Source organism: Dicentrarchus labrax, unplaced genomic scaffold (genome assembly GCF_905237075.1).
Source record: "Dicentrarchus labrax unplaced genomic scaffold, dlabrax2021, whole genome shotgun sequence".
Taxonomy (NCBI): domain Eukaryota; kingdom Metazoa; phylum Chordata; class Actinopteri; family Moronidae; genus Dicentrarchus; species Dicentrarchus labrax.
In genome coordinates, this window is record NW_026136703.1 from 15,533,044 (window position 1) to 15,546,300 (window position 13,257).

General features: G+C 44.4%; 1 protein-coding gene across 2 annotated transcripts in view; it reads right to left on the minus strand.

The window, feature by feature from the left end:
* Positions 1–2,509: 2,509 nt before the first annotated feature.
* Positions 2,510–13,257, minus strand: part of pacrg (PARK2 co-regulated) — a 125,429-nt gene continuing 114,681 nt past the window's right edge. The window contains exon 4 of one of the 2 annotated variants that reach the window (XM_051385928.1): positions 2,510–3,035. In XM_051385928.1, the coding sequence (XP_051241888.1) occupies positions 2,875–3,035 (161 nt within the window). In that variant the 3' untranslated portion in view covers positions 2,510–2,874. The remainder of the gene's footprint in view (positions 3,036–13,257) is intronic. The other variant, XM_051385927.1, reaches the window with a different exon arrangement.

Below are 13,257 nucleotides of genomic sequence, written 5' to 3' on the forward strand. Positions count from 1 at the left end.
GCAGCGGAGAGTGAGGGTCAGGCCAGGTCGTGGATAAGAGAACGCTATTTCACCCTTGTAAGGACACAGGCAGGTGTACAGGAATACTACACACTCAGTGGTTAACGTCCGGGGGGGCGTAACACCCTAAATGCAGCACTTTGGAAGCCTGTGGAAAACACGCGTTGTTGCCTTAGTGTTTGTGCATGTTTAGCAAAGCCAGAATTTCCTTAATATCCTCCTGGGCTGAGGATAAATTAACAAAAAGCATACAGACAAGCACAAAGATGTCGCAAAATGGCTGAATAACATGTTAGATCAATGCCATCGCCCCCACACGCCATCAGGCAGATCTTTCACAATAGACAAGGAATCCACATAAAAAAAAACTCGGAAATCCTCTCAACTGAAAATAATAATGTGGCTTTATCTGTGATAGATACTATCTGCTGTAGGGAAGTAGAGCATGATGTTATAACCTGTGCTCTATGACTGGAGGAAATACTCTGAATGGGAAGCAATTTATTTCCTTGTGTATGTTGGGGCACCCGCAGTCACAAAATGATCAATTTCTCATTATGACTAAGGGAAAAAAAAGGTTAGAATATGATGATCAGGACAATTTCTCCTCTATGCTACATTTGCTTTTGAGGCCTTTTTTTTTTTTTCATGTCCGAGCACGGGGCGAGATCAGGGAGAAATTCAAGTAATGTCATGCTTGGTCTTTCCGGCCTGTAGGTCTGGACCAGTCAAGCGTTGATGCCTTTGATAGGCCAAATAACCTCATTGGCTGCCTCCATTCCTGTTCATTTCACAGTTCACTCTATTACTTGCATGAGCAATTACTTGGTGTTGTTGTTTGGTATTGTTTGCAATTATTATGTGTGTGTGTGTGTGTCTGTGTGCGTGTGTGTGTGTGCTTATGCCTCGTCCCTGTGTGTGCGTGCAGCTCTCGACTGGAGACCATATTTCCCAATGTTCCTTTCCAGACTCTTCTTCCTTTCTTAATGAGCTACAGTGGGTTACGAAGAGGTCGAAACGGACACCATTTAGCATTTAATGCCCATTAGCGCCTGTGATGTGACCTAATTGAGTCAAAGCAATCAGAACCTGGCCCTTTATGTATGAAGAAGTGAAGGGAACTCTGGGCAATTTCTGTACGTCATGACTTGTGTGACATTGAATGCTGGCTTGAAGCGAAAAGCTACGATGAAGAGATGGACAGCTGTGAGTAAAATGTCCGAAGAGCGAGAGAGAAGAAAAATGTTCACCATGTTTCACTTTGTCCTTTTTTTCCTAGCTGTCCTCTGTATCTCCAAGCTCCGCTTCCTTAGCTGGTACGCTGCTAGCCTGTGGCTCAGTAAAAATTGGACAGGTGAAGCGGGACAGCGGGGCGCCACTGATACAGTTCGACAGAACCGCAGGCTGTGCAGAGTTCGATCAGCTCATCAGGTGAGAAGAGAGAGACTTCACCCCCCCCTTAAAAGTAGTTCATGTGCCTGTACCACTGCTATATTTGTTTTATTATGCAGCTGCCCTTACTAAGATGAGATATGTGTTTTGTGTTGAGAAGGGACCACACTGCACCTCCTTTTCGTCTTTCACTGCACAGATCAAGCAGCAGGCAGAGTGCAGCACGGCCGGGTTCAGCAGTGTGGAACAGCTATTCAGTAACTTTCTTTTCAAGATGTGCTGAGGTTGAAATATGAGCATTATGAACCTGTCTTCTGGTTGAGAATAGATTCCTCCGCAGGCCTGTAAAGTTGCTTTTGCCGGAGACATGACTTACAATAAGAGACGGTGCAAGTGTCCTTGTGAGTGTCAGAAATCAATTACGCTATGTTTCCCCTGTGGCTCGCAGCGTTGTATATGTATATGCCCAAATGTGTGTGTTTGTGTGTGTGTGTGTGTGTGAGAGGTGTATGGTTGCTAAGACTTTCATCGTGTCTAGGAAGACATTTCCACTGTGACTTAAATGCAGTAGAGAGGATAGTGGGAGAGAACACAAAGTCTGTTACTGACTGATCTGATACAAAAAAAGTATGTGTGTTGTCATACACAGGCACAAACAAAGCCACATAAACATCAAGATACACTCCCAAAACTTTAAGATCACTGTGGGGTTTTTGAGTTCAAAGGATGTTAACAGAACGCGTGTGTATGAATGTGTGTTTGTCTGGAGGAATGCTGTCGGCCGTCATTCCTGTGTGTCGTTCCCTGCGCGTTTAGACAGGCTCTGTCTCCAGCAGGGTTTGTGACAGAATGGGTACAGTGGTACAGTACAATACAAAACAGCAGAGTACAGCCGGACAAAACACAGTGCAGATCTACAACATGGACTTTTACGCACTGACACAGGACAAACAGGCCTGCGTCACCAAAATCTCACTGAACTTCTTTTTTTGTACCTCTCAAGCTGCATTAGCACCTTTTTCAATTCAAAGCTTAGTAGTGTAGATGTAACAGCTTCCAAAAAAATAACAATACATGGATAATATATCAAACATACTGATAAATTCAATAAGGCAAATTTGTTCTGTTGAGTTTGTATTGCTTTTAACAAGTTATAGTGATAAATGCACAAATACAGGCAGACACCTCACGACGTGCTGTTATGAATTTAATAAGGGTTTAAAAGGATATGGTAGAGAGCAGAGGGGGTAGAAACGTAGGAGGAGAGGGTTTGAGCAGACGAAGGAGGGTTGCGTCTCAGTGGGATAAGAAAGAAAAACAGAAAGAAAAAGGGAACAAATGGAGTGAAGCTGTTGATTAGGGGACGGCCCGGATAAAGACAGGGATAAGATAAGAGTTCTATTTAGAGGTGGTGGGCAGATGAAGAAGAGGTAAAGTCCAGAGTCTGTGCAACGTCAGGGTGACACCCCCCCCACCTCCCCCTCAACTGATCATGCAGGACTCGTAGGTGGGCACCATGTATTTGATGTTTATGAAGGCGTCCTCTCCTCCGTAGCGCTCAAACACCTCCAGAGTCTCCTGGATCAGGTCACCGATGTTCTCTCTCTTCTGCTGACTGTAGTCGATGCCGTCTCCAGAGTTGACTAGAGGAGGGGAAACAAGAGACAGACAGACAGACAGACAGAGTGAGACACCCCAAAAAGAATCCCAAAGATAACTTTTAGCTCAGTCTGGGTCATCATAGACTGTGAGGCTGGCGTCAGGGCTCACGAAGCACCACCTGTGGCCACGCCGCACCACTATGCTGCCGACCAATACGGCAAATGCCATCCTTCCATCTGACTTCAAACCCAACGGACAGACTGAATTTAATTTACTCCTCTCAGCTGGGACTGAACGGCAGAGGAGTTTTTAACTGTTCAGCTGAAAGTTTAATGAGGCAGCCTGCAGAGAGGAGAGCGGCGTAAAGGACATCTGAGTTAGTGACGGCTCTGCTGTTGCACAACGCCGCGTTGACGCACACGAGGCATGTGCACTGACCTGAAGTCCACAGGTAGGAATGAACGTTGGGTGTGTAGATTTGCGCTGGAATCAAAAATGTGTTTGTGTGCATGTGTGGTAAATGACAAATTGACTCAGAGAGCGCAATACACTTGCGGCAAATCACAAGAAAGCAGGAAAGTTGCAGAAGCCCCCCCCCCCGGGATGCACACACACACACACACACACACACACACACACACACACCTAGACAGTGCAGTAAAACACACACAATTGTACAACAAAGCTCTAGTTAGCTGGGGGAACTTGTTATCGAGAAAACATTCCTGAAGTGTCCAGCCTCCACTCTTTCCTTCTTCCTCCCTTTCACAAGCAGGCACACTTAAACACATACACACACACACGCGCACACACACACACACACACACACACACACACACACACACACACACACACACACACACACACACGGATCGTGACTTTATCAGCACACAGCAAACTGCCAATCTCATGCCACTGCACTGGGGGCTCAAAACACTTTTCAGAGGGAGGTAAATATAGAGAGGAATGAGGCACACACACACACACACACACACACACACACACACACACACACACACACACACACACACACACACAGGCTTCCACATTTGTTTGCAAAAAATGTCCTGCTCAACTAAAATATCCCAGAGAGAAGCTGTGGATTTATTTCTTGAGGCTATAAAACGAAACAAAGGAGGGCAGAGTTCATTTGAATCAAAGCGTTTTGTTGGTTGAGTGAGAAGAGAGGAAAATGAGAGAGAAAAAGAAGAAGATGAAGAGGAAGAAAGGAGAAGAGGGTATCATAGTGTACCTGTGGTGTGAAAAATTAACAGCAGCACTTTAAGGGGGACCCTTCAGCCCCTTCTTTCACTCCTAATTAGACCTGAAGAGAGAAGGACACATTAAACCTCGCTCCCACTTCTTCACTCCATTCTTTATTCTTTCTCAATCTTTTCTAATCTCTCATCTTCCTTGACAGACTCAACCTTCCCTCTCTCTCTGTCTCTCTCCTCGCCTTTCCACCCATCCATGGCCTCCTCATTAAAACACAAAGGGAGCCAGTCCCATAAAGTGGGCTGTTAAGCAGTAACACGTCTATGATCTCAGTCTGCTGCACTTGCTTTCTGCTCAGGATCTGCTCTCCTGTTTTACATGAAAGCGGCGCGCGGGGGGGGGATTCTCCAGCCGCGTTTTGACCGTTGGTTAGCCTAGATGCAGTGCAACTTTAACAGCTCTGGCTTTATTTAGCAGCTATTTACTGTTTTTTCCTTTTAGAGAAACAACAGCAATAACACACACACACACGCTCAGGAATTCAGCTTTTAAGAACAAGCTCTCGTTCTGTATCTTAACCCAGGCTGCGTTTTTATTCCTGAGCTACCCACAACACAGGCGTCTGCACCCTACTAGTTAGCAAAATCTTAAATAGCATCTAAAACGCAGCCATATGAGCAATAAAAGGAAAAAAAGGCAAAGCAATCAGGGAGGAATGGGGACCGCTGTATGCTGAGTGTAGTTGGAGCGGGAGAGTGGTGAAAAGTAAAGAATAAAGTGACAGGAGTCAGCCGGGTCACTCTTACAGTCTGTTTCAGCTGTGTGGTGTGTGTGTGTGTGTGTGTGTGTGTGTGTGTGTGTGTGTGTGTGCGTACATGTTGTTGTAGGTTAAAAAAGCCAGGCCCGCAGAGAGCCACCCCCTGTTAGAGTGAAAATGAGCAGCCAAAGCCAACCCAGAGGGAGAGCTTGGCCTTCAGACTGGAGAACACGGGGAGCCGGGGAAGAGGCGCGGCTTGGGAACCAGCAGAGCTCAGACCCGTTTACTGGGGCCTGGAGGGGGGAGCAAGGAGGTCCTGCAAGGGGGGAATTGTTGCTGTTGCTAGACTGAGCATTTCAGCCCTCTCCAAGTGCATTTCCTTTGCTGAGCTGTTGGGAGGCCGGTAGCATCAAAAGAAAGAGGCCGGAGGAATTTGCAACGATTCTCAATATTTAAAGAGCAGAAAAGGGAGAAGTGTGTTTAAGGAGGGATGCAGGGAAAGGAAGGGGGGGAGGTGGAGTTGGGAGGGGGGGCGGGGGGGTGAGGGTGTTAAAAGCTGCCTCTGCAAATGTCCTTCAGCAAAATAACTTCTCTTTCTCGCTCTTCTTCTTCTCTCCCCTCCCTGTCTTTTTTTTCTCTCTCTCTCTTTCTGCTTTCAGCAATATCCGCAACCCTGGGCAGACAGAGAGAGAGAGAGCGAGAGAGAGAGAGAGAGAGAGAGAGAGAAAAAAAATCTTTAAAAACAATCATAATAAAAACTCCCGCCCTGTGAACAGAAGGAAAGGGGCCCTGGCAGGAGTTGGCTGTCTGTTCCTCTGAGGAAGAGGAAGGGTCGATACAGACGCAGACAGAGGAGGATTCTCGGTGCAGCGACATTTGCTGCACAGAAGGTGGAGGAAGAAAAAGGAAGGTGGCACAGAAGAGGTGCTTTGTTTCTGCCTTTCAAGCTAAATCCCTGGGATTGGAGGGGTCTAGAGCACAGAGACCAGATCTATCTATCTATCTATCTATCTATCTATCTATCTATCTATCTATCTATCTATCTATCTATCTATCTATAAAGCAACAGGGGCTGTGGCTCTCTCTCGGGATCTGCTGTAATTTCTGCCAAGCCACACAAGACCAACACTAAACTACACACAACAACAGCTGCAGCCTTCCTCTTCCTCCCTCCACCCTGCTCTTTCTCCATCCCTCATTCCCCACGGTCCTAAACAACCTGTCTTCCCACATCAAGCTGAAGACAAGCAGTCACAGATGCAGGCAGCGCTCGGCGTTTCCTCCAAACTAATTTCAAATATATAGGCAATAGATTTTAAGGGGATACTTACAGTTGGCAACTCAAGCCAGATGGGTGATTATCACACTGTAACAGAGCTGTGCTGTAACCCCCATCTTAAAAATTCTGACTGAGGTTGGCATGCATTATGTGCATGTTGTATGGTTATAATCCCCTCCCCCGCCCGGGACCGGGTGACACACACACTGCAGCAGCTTTGGGAAGTTTAGCTCAAAATTCCAGAGCTGATTCAACGTAATATCAACCCACCTTCCATTGTTTCTAATCAACTTACCACTGATTGTGGAAGTTCCTTATGAAAGCAGCTTAAACACAAGGCCCCCCAACACAATAGCGCTTTGATCACAGCAGCCAGATGCAGAGGAGAATCAATGCATGTGAGAGATGGGCTTTTTTTCCTTTTTTTTTTAAAGGGCTTTGGCCTTGCTTAAAAAGGGAAATGGAGGAATGCAGGTTATGAGCACGATGGAGCAACTCGAGTTCCAGGAATACTTTCTGCAGAAGTTGGCCATAGCTGCACAGCTGAGGTGTTATATGAATGCATGTGTTTTCATTCTTTCCTATCACCAACCATGCACTGATAACCATCCATCCCCCAACATTTTTTCAGGGCTCTATATCAGTATAAGAATATAAAGAAAACTTTGAGCTATATGTCAACAATCCTATTCTTGAAAGTGATATAGATTGAGTTATTATTACCATCAATCTTAATCATAAAAGTATATGTAGATCATTTTTCTTCTGTGTCAGCTGAGGGTATAAAAGCATAGTTTTTAAACGTTTTTTCTCAATGTGCAAATTTATTTCACTTATTTCAAGTATCATTTTTGTTTTGATGAATGATGAAAATATTAGACTTCATAGTCTGCTTGAAAATGGTCAATAAATAACTACATGAAGACATACAGCCTGAACTATTCAGGGTCATGTTCATACATTTTTGCTCACATTCAGACTTTTGAAATAATTAAAATTCCAACTTAAGTTGAGGAGCAAAAATCTGATATGAAGTGGTGCCTTGAAAATATATCTGATATGGATTTTAGTGGTTATGTATTGCATTCTAATTTTGATCTACAGTAAACACAGTCTAGATATATGTGGAGACTGAGTGAACCAGGCCACAAAGACAGGGAGAGGGAGAGGAGCTTAATGGTGGTGAGTGTGAGGCAGAGGGTGTGTGGGTGTGAGGAGGTGGGAGGGAGTGGATGGGACCACTGGAGGAGGCCTGGGCTTAGCAGCAGGGCTCTAATTAAAAGGGCCTCACAGTTGGGCGCCAGGCAGGCCTCTCATAAAGAGACACACTCTGGCAGAGAGGTGGGAGAGACCAGGTGTGTGTGTGTGTGTGAGAAAGACAGAGGGGGGGAGAGAGGGTGTTTATATGTGTGTGTGTGTGTGCCTAACCACAGGTGTCTGCGAAGGAAAGGCAGCAAGACAGAGTGGAAGGGAATATCCTGGCAGCGTGTGTGTATGTATGTCCATGTAGAGGTTATTATGTGTGTTTGTGGGTGTTCACACAGACACATACACATGGAAACAGAATAAGTATGCTTGTATACAATGTGACAAGGACAGAAAGAGTGAGAGAGCAAGTGGACAAAGAGAGACAGGGGGTGATGCCTGTACGACCAGTGGTGGAAGTAACAATATAAGAAAAGGTGAAACTAAAAAATAATGTTTATATATATATATATTTAAAAAGTACAAAAGCATTAACAGACAGAAAGTTGCCCTAATTCAGAAGAACATCCACTTCAAGAGTTTTGAATTATTGATGCAAAAACAGTGTTTTTAGTTGGTCCAACTAGTTTGGTCTAACTACTCCATGTTAAATAGTTTAAACTGAATATTTCTAAGCTTCTTATATATCTCACTTGCAAAATCTTCAAAGGAGGCGATAGAATTGAGGAATATATGTAGAAATTACACAGAATGTCTCTCTCTGAAATGTAATGGAGTAAAACTTTCAAGTCTCACAAACTGGAAGTACTCAAGGAAAGTATCTGTACTTCATAATTTTACTCAAGTACAGTAGCTTTTTTACTTTCCACCTTGGCCTCAAATACTCTTCTTTCCCTCGCGCTGGTATTTCCCTCTGTCCCCAGCCCCCTTTTCCCCTAACGGATAAGCCAGAGGCTGACGGACAGCACAGCTGTGGCTCACATACACAATCACACTCACACACGCTCACACACGCTCACACACGCACGCTCACACACACACACACACACACACACACACACACACACACACACACACACACACACACACACACACACACACACACACACACACACACAAACACACAAACACCTGGAGTTGGGCCCATTCCCACTCTGTTGCTTTTCCATCTCAACCTTTGTGTGTAATCAATAACAGCATTTCAGCTTAACAGTTATCCACAATGAGGGCTGCAGCTTCAGACACATCACAATACACACACACACACACACACACACACACACACACACACACACACGCATATCCACATGAGGTTGCGAGCAGAGAAGTAAAACAATAGGCTTATGGCCAGCAGTAGTTTATTAAACCCCCAACCCCTACACCAGACATCATCTGACTGCTCATGCTTACTGAAGTCTAACCTTTGCTGTAGGTCAGTGATCTCATTTTCCATGTGTTCAACCAGCCCAGCAGCACTCAGTCTATAGGCTGGCTGCATCTCAGTGCCATTTCAACCCGGTGAAAGTTGGACATCAGCAAAGCAGTATGCCAGGTGGAGGAAAATGTGTCAAGGTCAGGTTGCACAGCAGAAAGTAAGACTGGAGGAATGTGTGGACAAGGTTGAGACAAAGACGTAACCTGCTGAGGATGCTCCTGAGCTGCGCAGGAGCTAAAGCTGTTAGATTCCTATCGATCAGGCTCCCACTGGCTTACTAGTCTACATCTGTACGTAGGTACACAGGAATTGAATTCCAATTTCGCACTTCCGCCAAAATCGTGCCATGTCTTCGGCTAATCTTTCCTTAGAAATCCCAGGCTGTCGGAGGGATTCAAAGCTCCGCTGAGGCACCGTGGTAGAATCACCCTTTCTTCCACACCCCACAAAAGCCTCTTCTTGCTCATTTCTTTTTCAATTAGCCACCTAGACCTAGCCATGACCGAGAGCAATATCAGTTTGCGCCATTTAGTCATGGTATTAATGCACAAAGAGGGCTCATCTTAGATGATGGATCAATGCTATTTTCCAAGCTGTTACCATGTCCATTATTGTTTCAATTACCCCCACTCAGATAATGGTTATCCCAGTCCCATCTTATCCAATTGTAGCCTGATACATGCATCTGGGAATCAGCTTCAGTATGCTTGTCACAAACCTAAAGAAAAGAGTCATTTCGTGTTATGTTCACAGGTATATCACAGTGATAGCTCGAATGGACGGCTACTTTTTAATTATTTCCAAATTAGATGACGGGGTGCACAAGTGCGTGTGTGGGTGACGAATGATCTTTGCAGCACGCTGTAGCAGAGGTTTTAAATTGGCCCATAAAATACAGGCAGGGTAGTACAAAGGTCGAAAATTACCCAGCACTACAGACCCACACACACACTTGTTCTTCACTTGCAAGTAGTGCTGGGCGATATACCGGTTTCAATTTCCGGTATGATTTGAATTTTCCTCGTACCGCCATACTGTTGTATATCTAAAATAACAACTGCTGTAACTCATTTGTTTCTTGTGCAAGAGAACATTAGAAAACTATCTCATTGAATACTTAAATTCTTGATATACTGTGAAACCACAAATAATACAAAATTTGCTACTTGCAAGTTAATTTCAAAATTAAATACTACTGTGATTAAAGGATGGCTGTGGCTCAGGTGGTAGAGAGGGTCATCCACTGCTAGGGTTGGCCATTTGATCCCCAACCTCCTCTCAACCACATGTTGAAGTGTCCTTGGGCAAGACAGTGAATCCCAGTTTGCTCCCCAGCCACTAGGGATCCACGAATCCCTAATAAAGGGGAAGTGAAATTGTGCAGGTTGCATCAGCAAGACTAAAAAGCCTACGCCAAATCAAATAAATCATTTTATCATCCATTAAGGCATTAAAACCCCCAGCCTCTTAAGAGGGTAGAAGTATACTGTATATTACAGTGCAATCAAGAGAAAACAAATCAAAGCCTCTAACAGTCCAGGCTACCACAGAGGACCTAGCCTTTCCCCACTATGCCTGTCTGTGTCTCTCCCTGGCTGGGAGGAGAGTGTCAGTGCTGTCAGGTGTGAGTCAATGCCGTCAGATGCGATCTCATTACGCCAGCTTACCTCAAGGTTAGCAGTGGGCTGCTGGCTAGGCACAAAATCGATCTGCACCAGGGACAGGCGTTAAAGGCCACACGAGCCAAACAAGCACCGCACTTTGAAATGCAAAGGCCCGCTAATACGGGCGTAGGCACGTAACATATATACACAAAGCTCTGAAAGCACACTGTGATGGCCTGAAGCCATGTGAAATGGGTGCAGATTAACATATTAACACATTGCAGGGATTCAACTTGTCTTTAAACTTTCTAATACAAGAAGAATTCAGCAAACATTTTACAAGGAGCCGTATAGTCATAGGCCAAGAAGTTTTTCTTATCTTTTTTTGCTTTATTCATACAGGTAATGAAAGACCACTTATCATCATCCCAAAATAAAGCATCCAATGCTGTCACTTAAAAAGACAATCCAGAAACACCATCATCATACATATCTGACGTTACCTGTGACCCACAGGTTACGTCAGACAACAGCGCAGCGCCTTATAATGTTGTGTCTTGTTACATCAGACAGATGAATGTTTACTGACAGCAGAGAGACTGTCTTCTCATTTCCAACATGTTTGACAGGAATCCAATAAGCATTGACAAGCTTTTTTTTGCATCCTTCAATCCATCAGACCATCAAAGTTTATCTCAGACTTCAAAGGAAACGGCGATCCCTACGCGCGTTCATCTGAAAATGTCACCATGCCATTCGGTCCTCAGATCCCAGCATATAGAGACATCAAATTAATGGCTGTCACTAATAATAAATAAAATGTTTTATTCCTATTCCGAGTGGCTTGCGACCTTCAGGACTAAAAGCTAATGGTGAAGAAATTAATATTCATAGGAAACAGCTTGGCTGGTGTACCTTTGCTCTGGCAGCAGGTGTCCATGCGTGGGGGAGTCCAGTGCCTTGCTAAGGCTACTCCTCATCCCATCCTTTCATTTATGTCTTAATGGCTACACAGTCCATATGTTTCAGTTAGGAAACTACTACTACTACTACCTTTTCTGTTGTTGTTTTTTCTGTTTTTTTCTCAGATGTACTTTACTTGGGGCTTTTGAATGAAACATTACAGCACAGCTTGGACACAGTATGGCTATTCTGTTTCATTGACACCTCCAGTGTCCAAGTGGATGCACACATATATTCACATTATAGTCTAAATAGTGTGAATAAACAGATTAATGTGATATCAGGTTAATGTCCCGTGGAAACTCGAGTACCACAAAAAAAGAGAGGGGAGCAAGAGTTTGCTAATGGAAGGACTTTCCCAGTGTTGCTTGCGATGAATTTAATTTTATGTGTGCAAACAGAGAGGACACTTTACATCTGGTTCACTTCATGACCTCTCAGTTACAAAATCAAAACAAAGAAATGGTAATATAGCAGGTATATTACTTATAATTATACTATACTAATTATAATTTCTCTGATTTTGACCTTGTTTTCACTAAGCTATTGGGAATATATTTACAGGACACCTACAATAAACAGATACTTGAAATTTGTTTACAATGAAATTAACTTAGCTAGCCTATTGTCAGCTACACGTCAAAGCCATGAGCTTCATCTGGTTGTGAGTGAAAGCTCAGTTGCTCATGTGTCATTTGACTACAGCTTGATATACAAACAGAGAAAGATATGACAGAGGCCTTACAACATGCACAATGGAGAGGTTTGGGGTAGGAAAAAATGATCAGAATCTCAGGGTGTTACAAAGCAAGTCCTGGGCAGGCCTCGTATGACATCTGAAAAATATAAAGGAATGGATGGAATGGGCTGCTGAAGGTGGAATGACCTGAACAACAAAGGGAGGAATGGAATCAGAGGAATCGCTCTCGTAAAGACAGCACATGTCCAGACAGAAAAATCATGTGGGCTTCAGGTGGAAAAGCTGACAAAGATGGAAAAGAGAGACGAAGAGAGGGAAGAGTGACAGAGAGAGAGGGGAGGCCGAGCGGCGCAGCAAATTTGAGGAGCGGCTCCATTTGTCCTCTCCACTCGTCACAAGAGGAACATTTGAAGTGACATACTAATTTAAGTCAGTGACAAATCAAAGTCTATCACTGATATTACCCTAAAGTGTGGTGAGTATCCTCTCTGCACTTCACATTTTTGCAAGTCATTGAAGGAACGCGACTGTAGTTTAAACATCAAAGGGATAAGGTGTGCTTTAGCTCCTCAGACACACTGCATTATCTCCCCTCACCAAAAACAGTGTCATTACTGCACTTTGTGAAAACACTGGCACGCACACACACCTGCCTACACACACTCATATGGATAGGCAGTAACTCTCAGGCGCGCACACACACACACACACACACACACACACACACACACACACACATACAGTTATGTCCATACGCAGTGATGGGCTATGTGCCTGCCTAATAAAATCACTTTAGTCTTCATAACCACTTTAGCCTTGGAAGCTGCCATCAATGGAAGGACACACACACACACACACACACACACGTACAGGAACTAACGGTGAGCGGTCCAGCCCTTCCATTAGCCTAATGAAGTGGCTCCCTAAGATGGATGACATGACATCACCTCCACCACCAATCACAATATCACCCCTAAAAAACCTTCCACTAAAAGCCCCACCCCCTCCCCCCTGGCTCCGCCCCCCATTGCTTACTGCACCAAATGGACGATGAGCATTCCAGGGCCCATTCAGTCTCCTCACAGCACTTTTATTGGTCAGGTT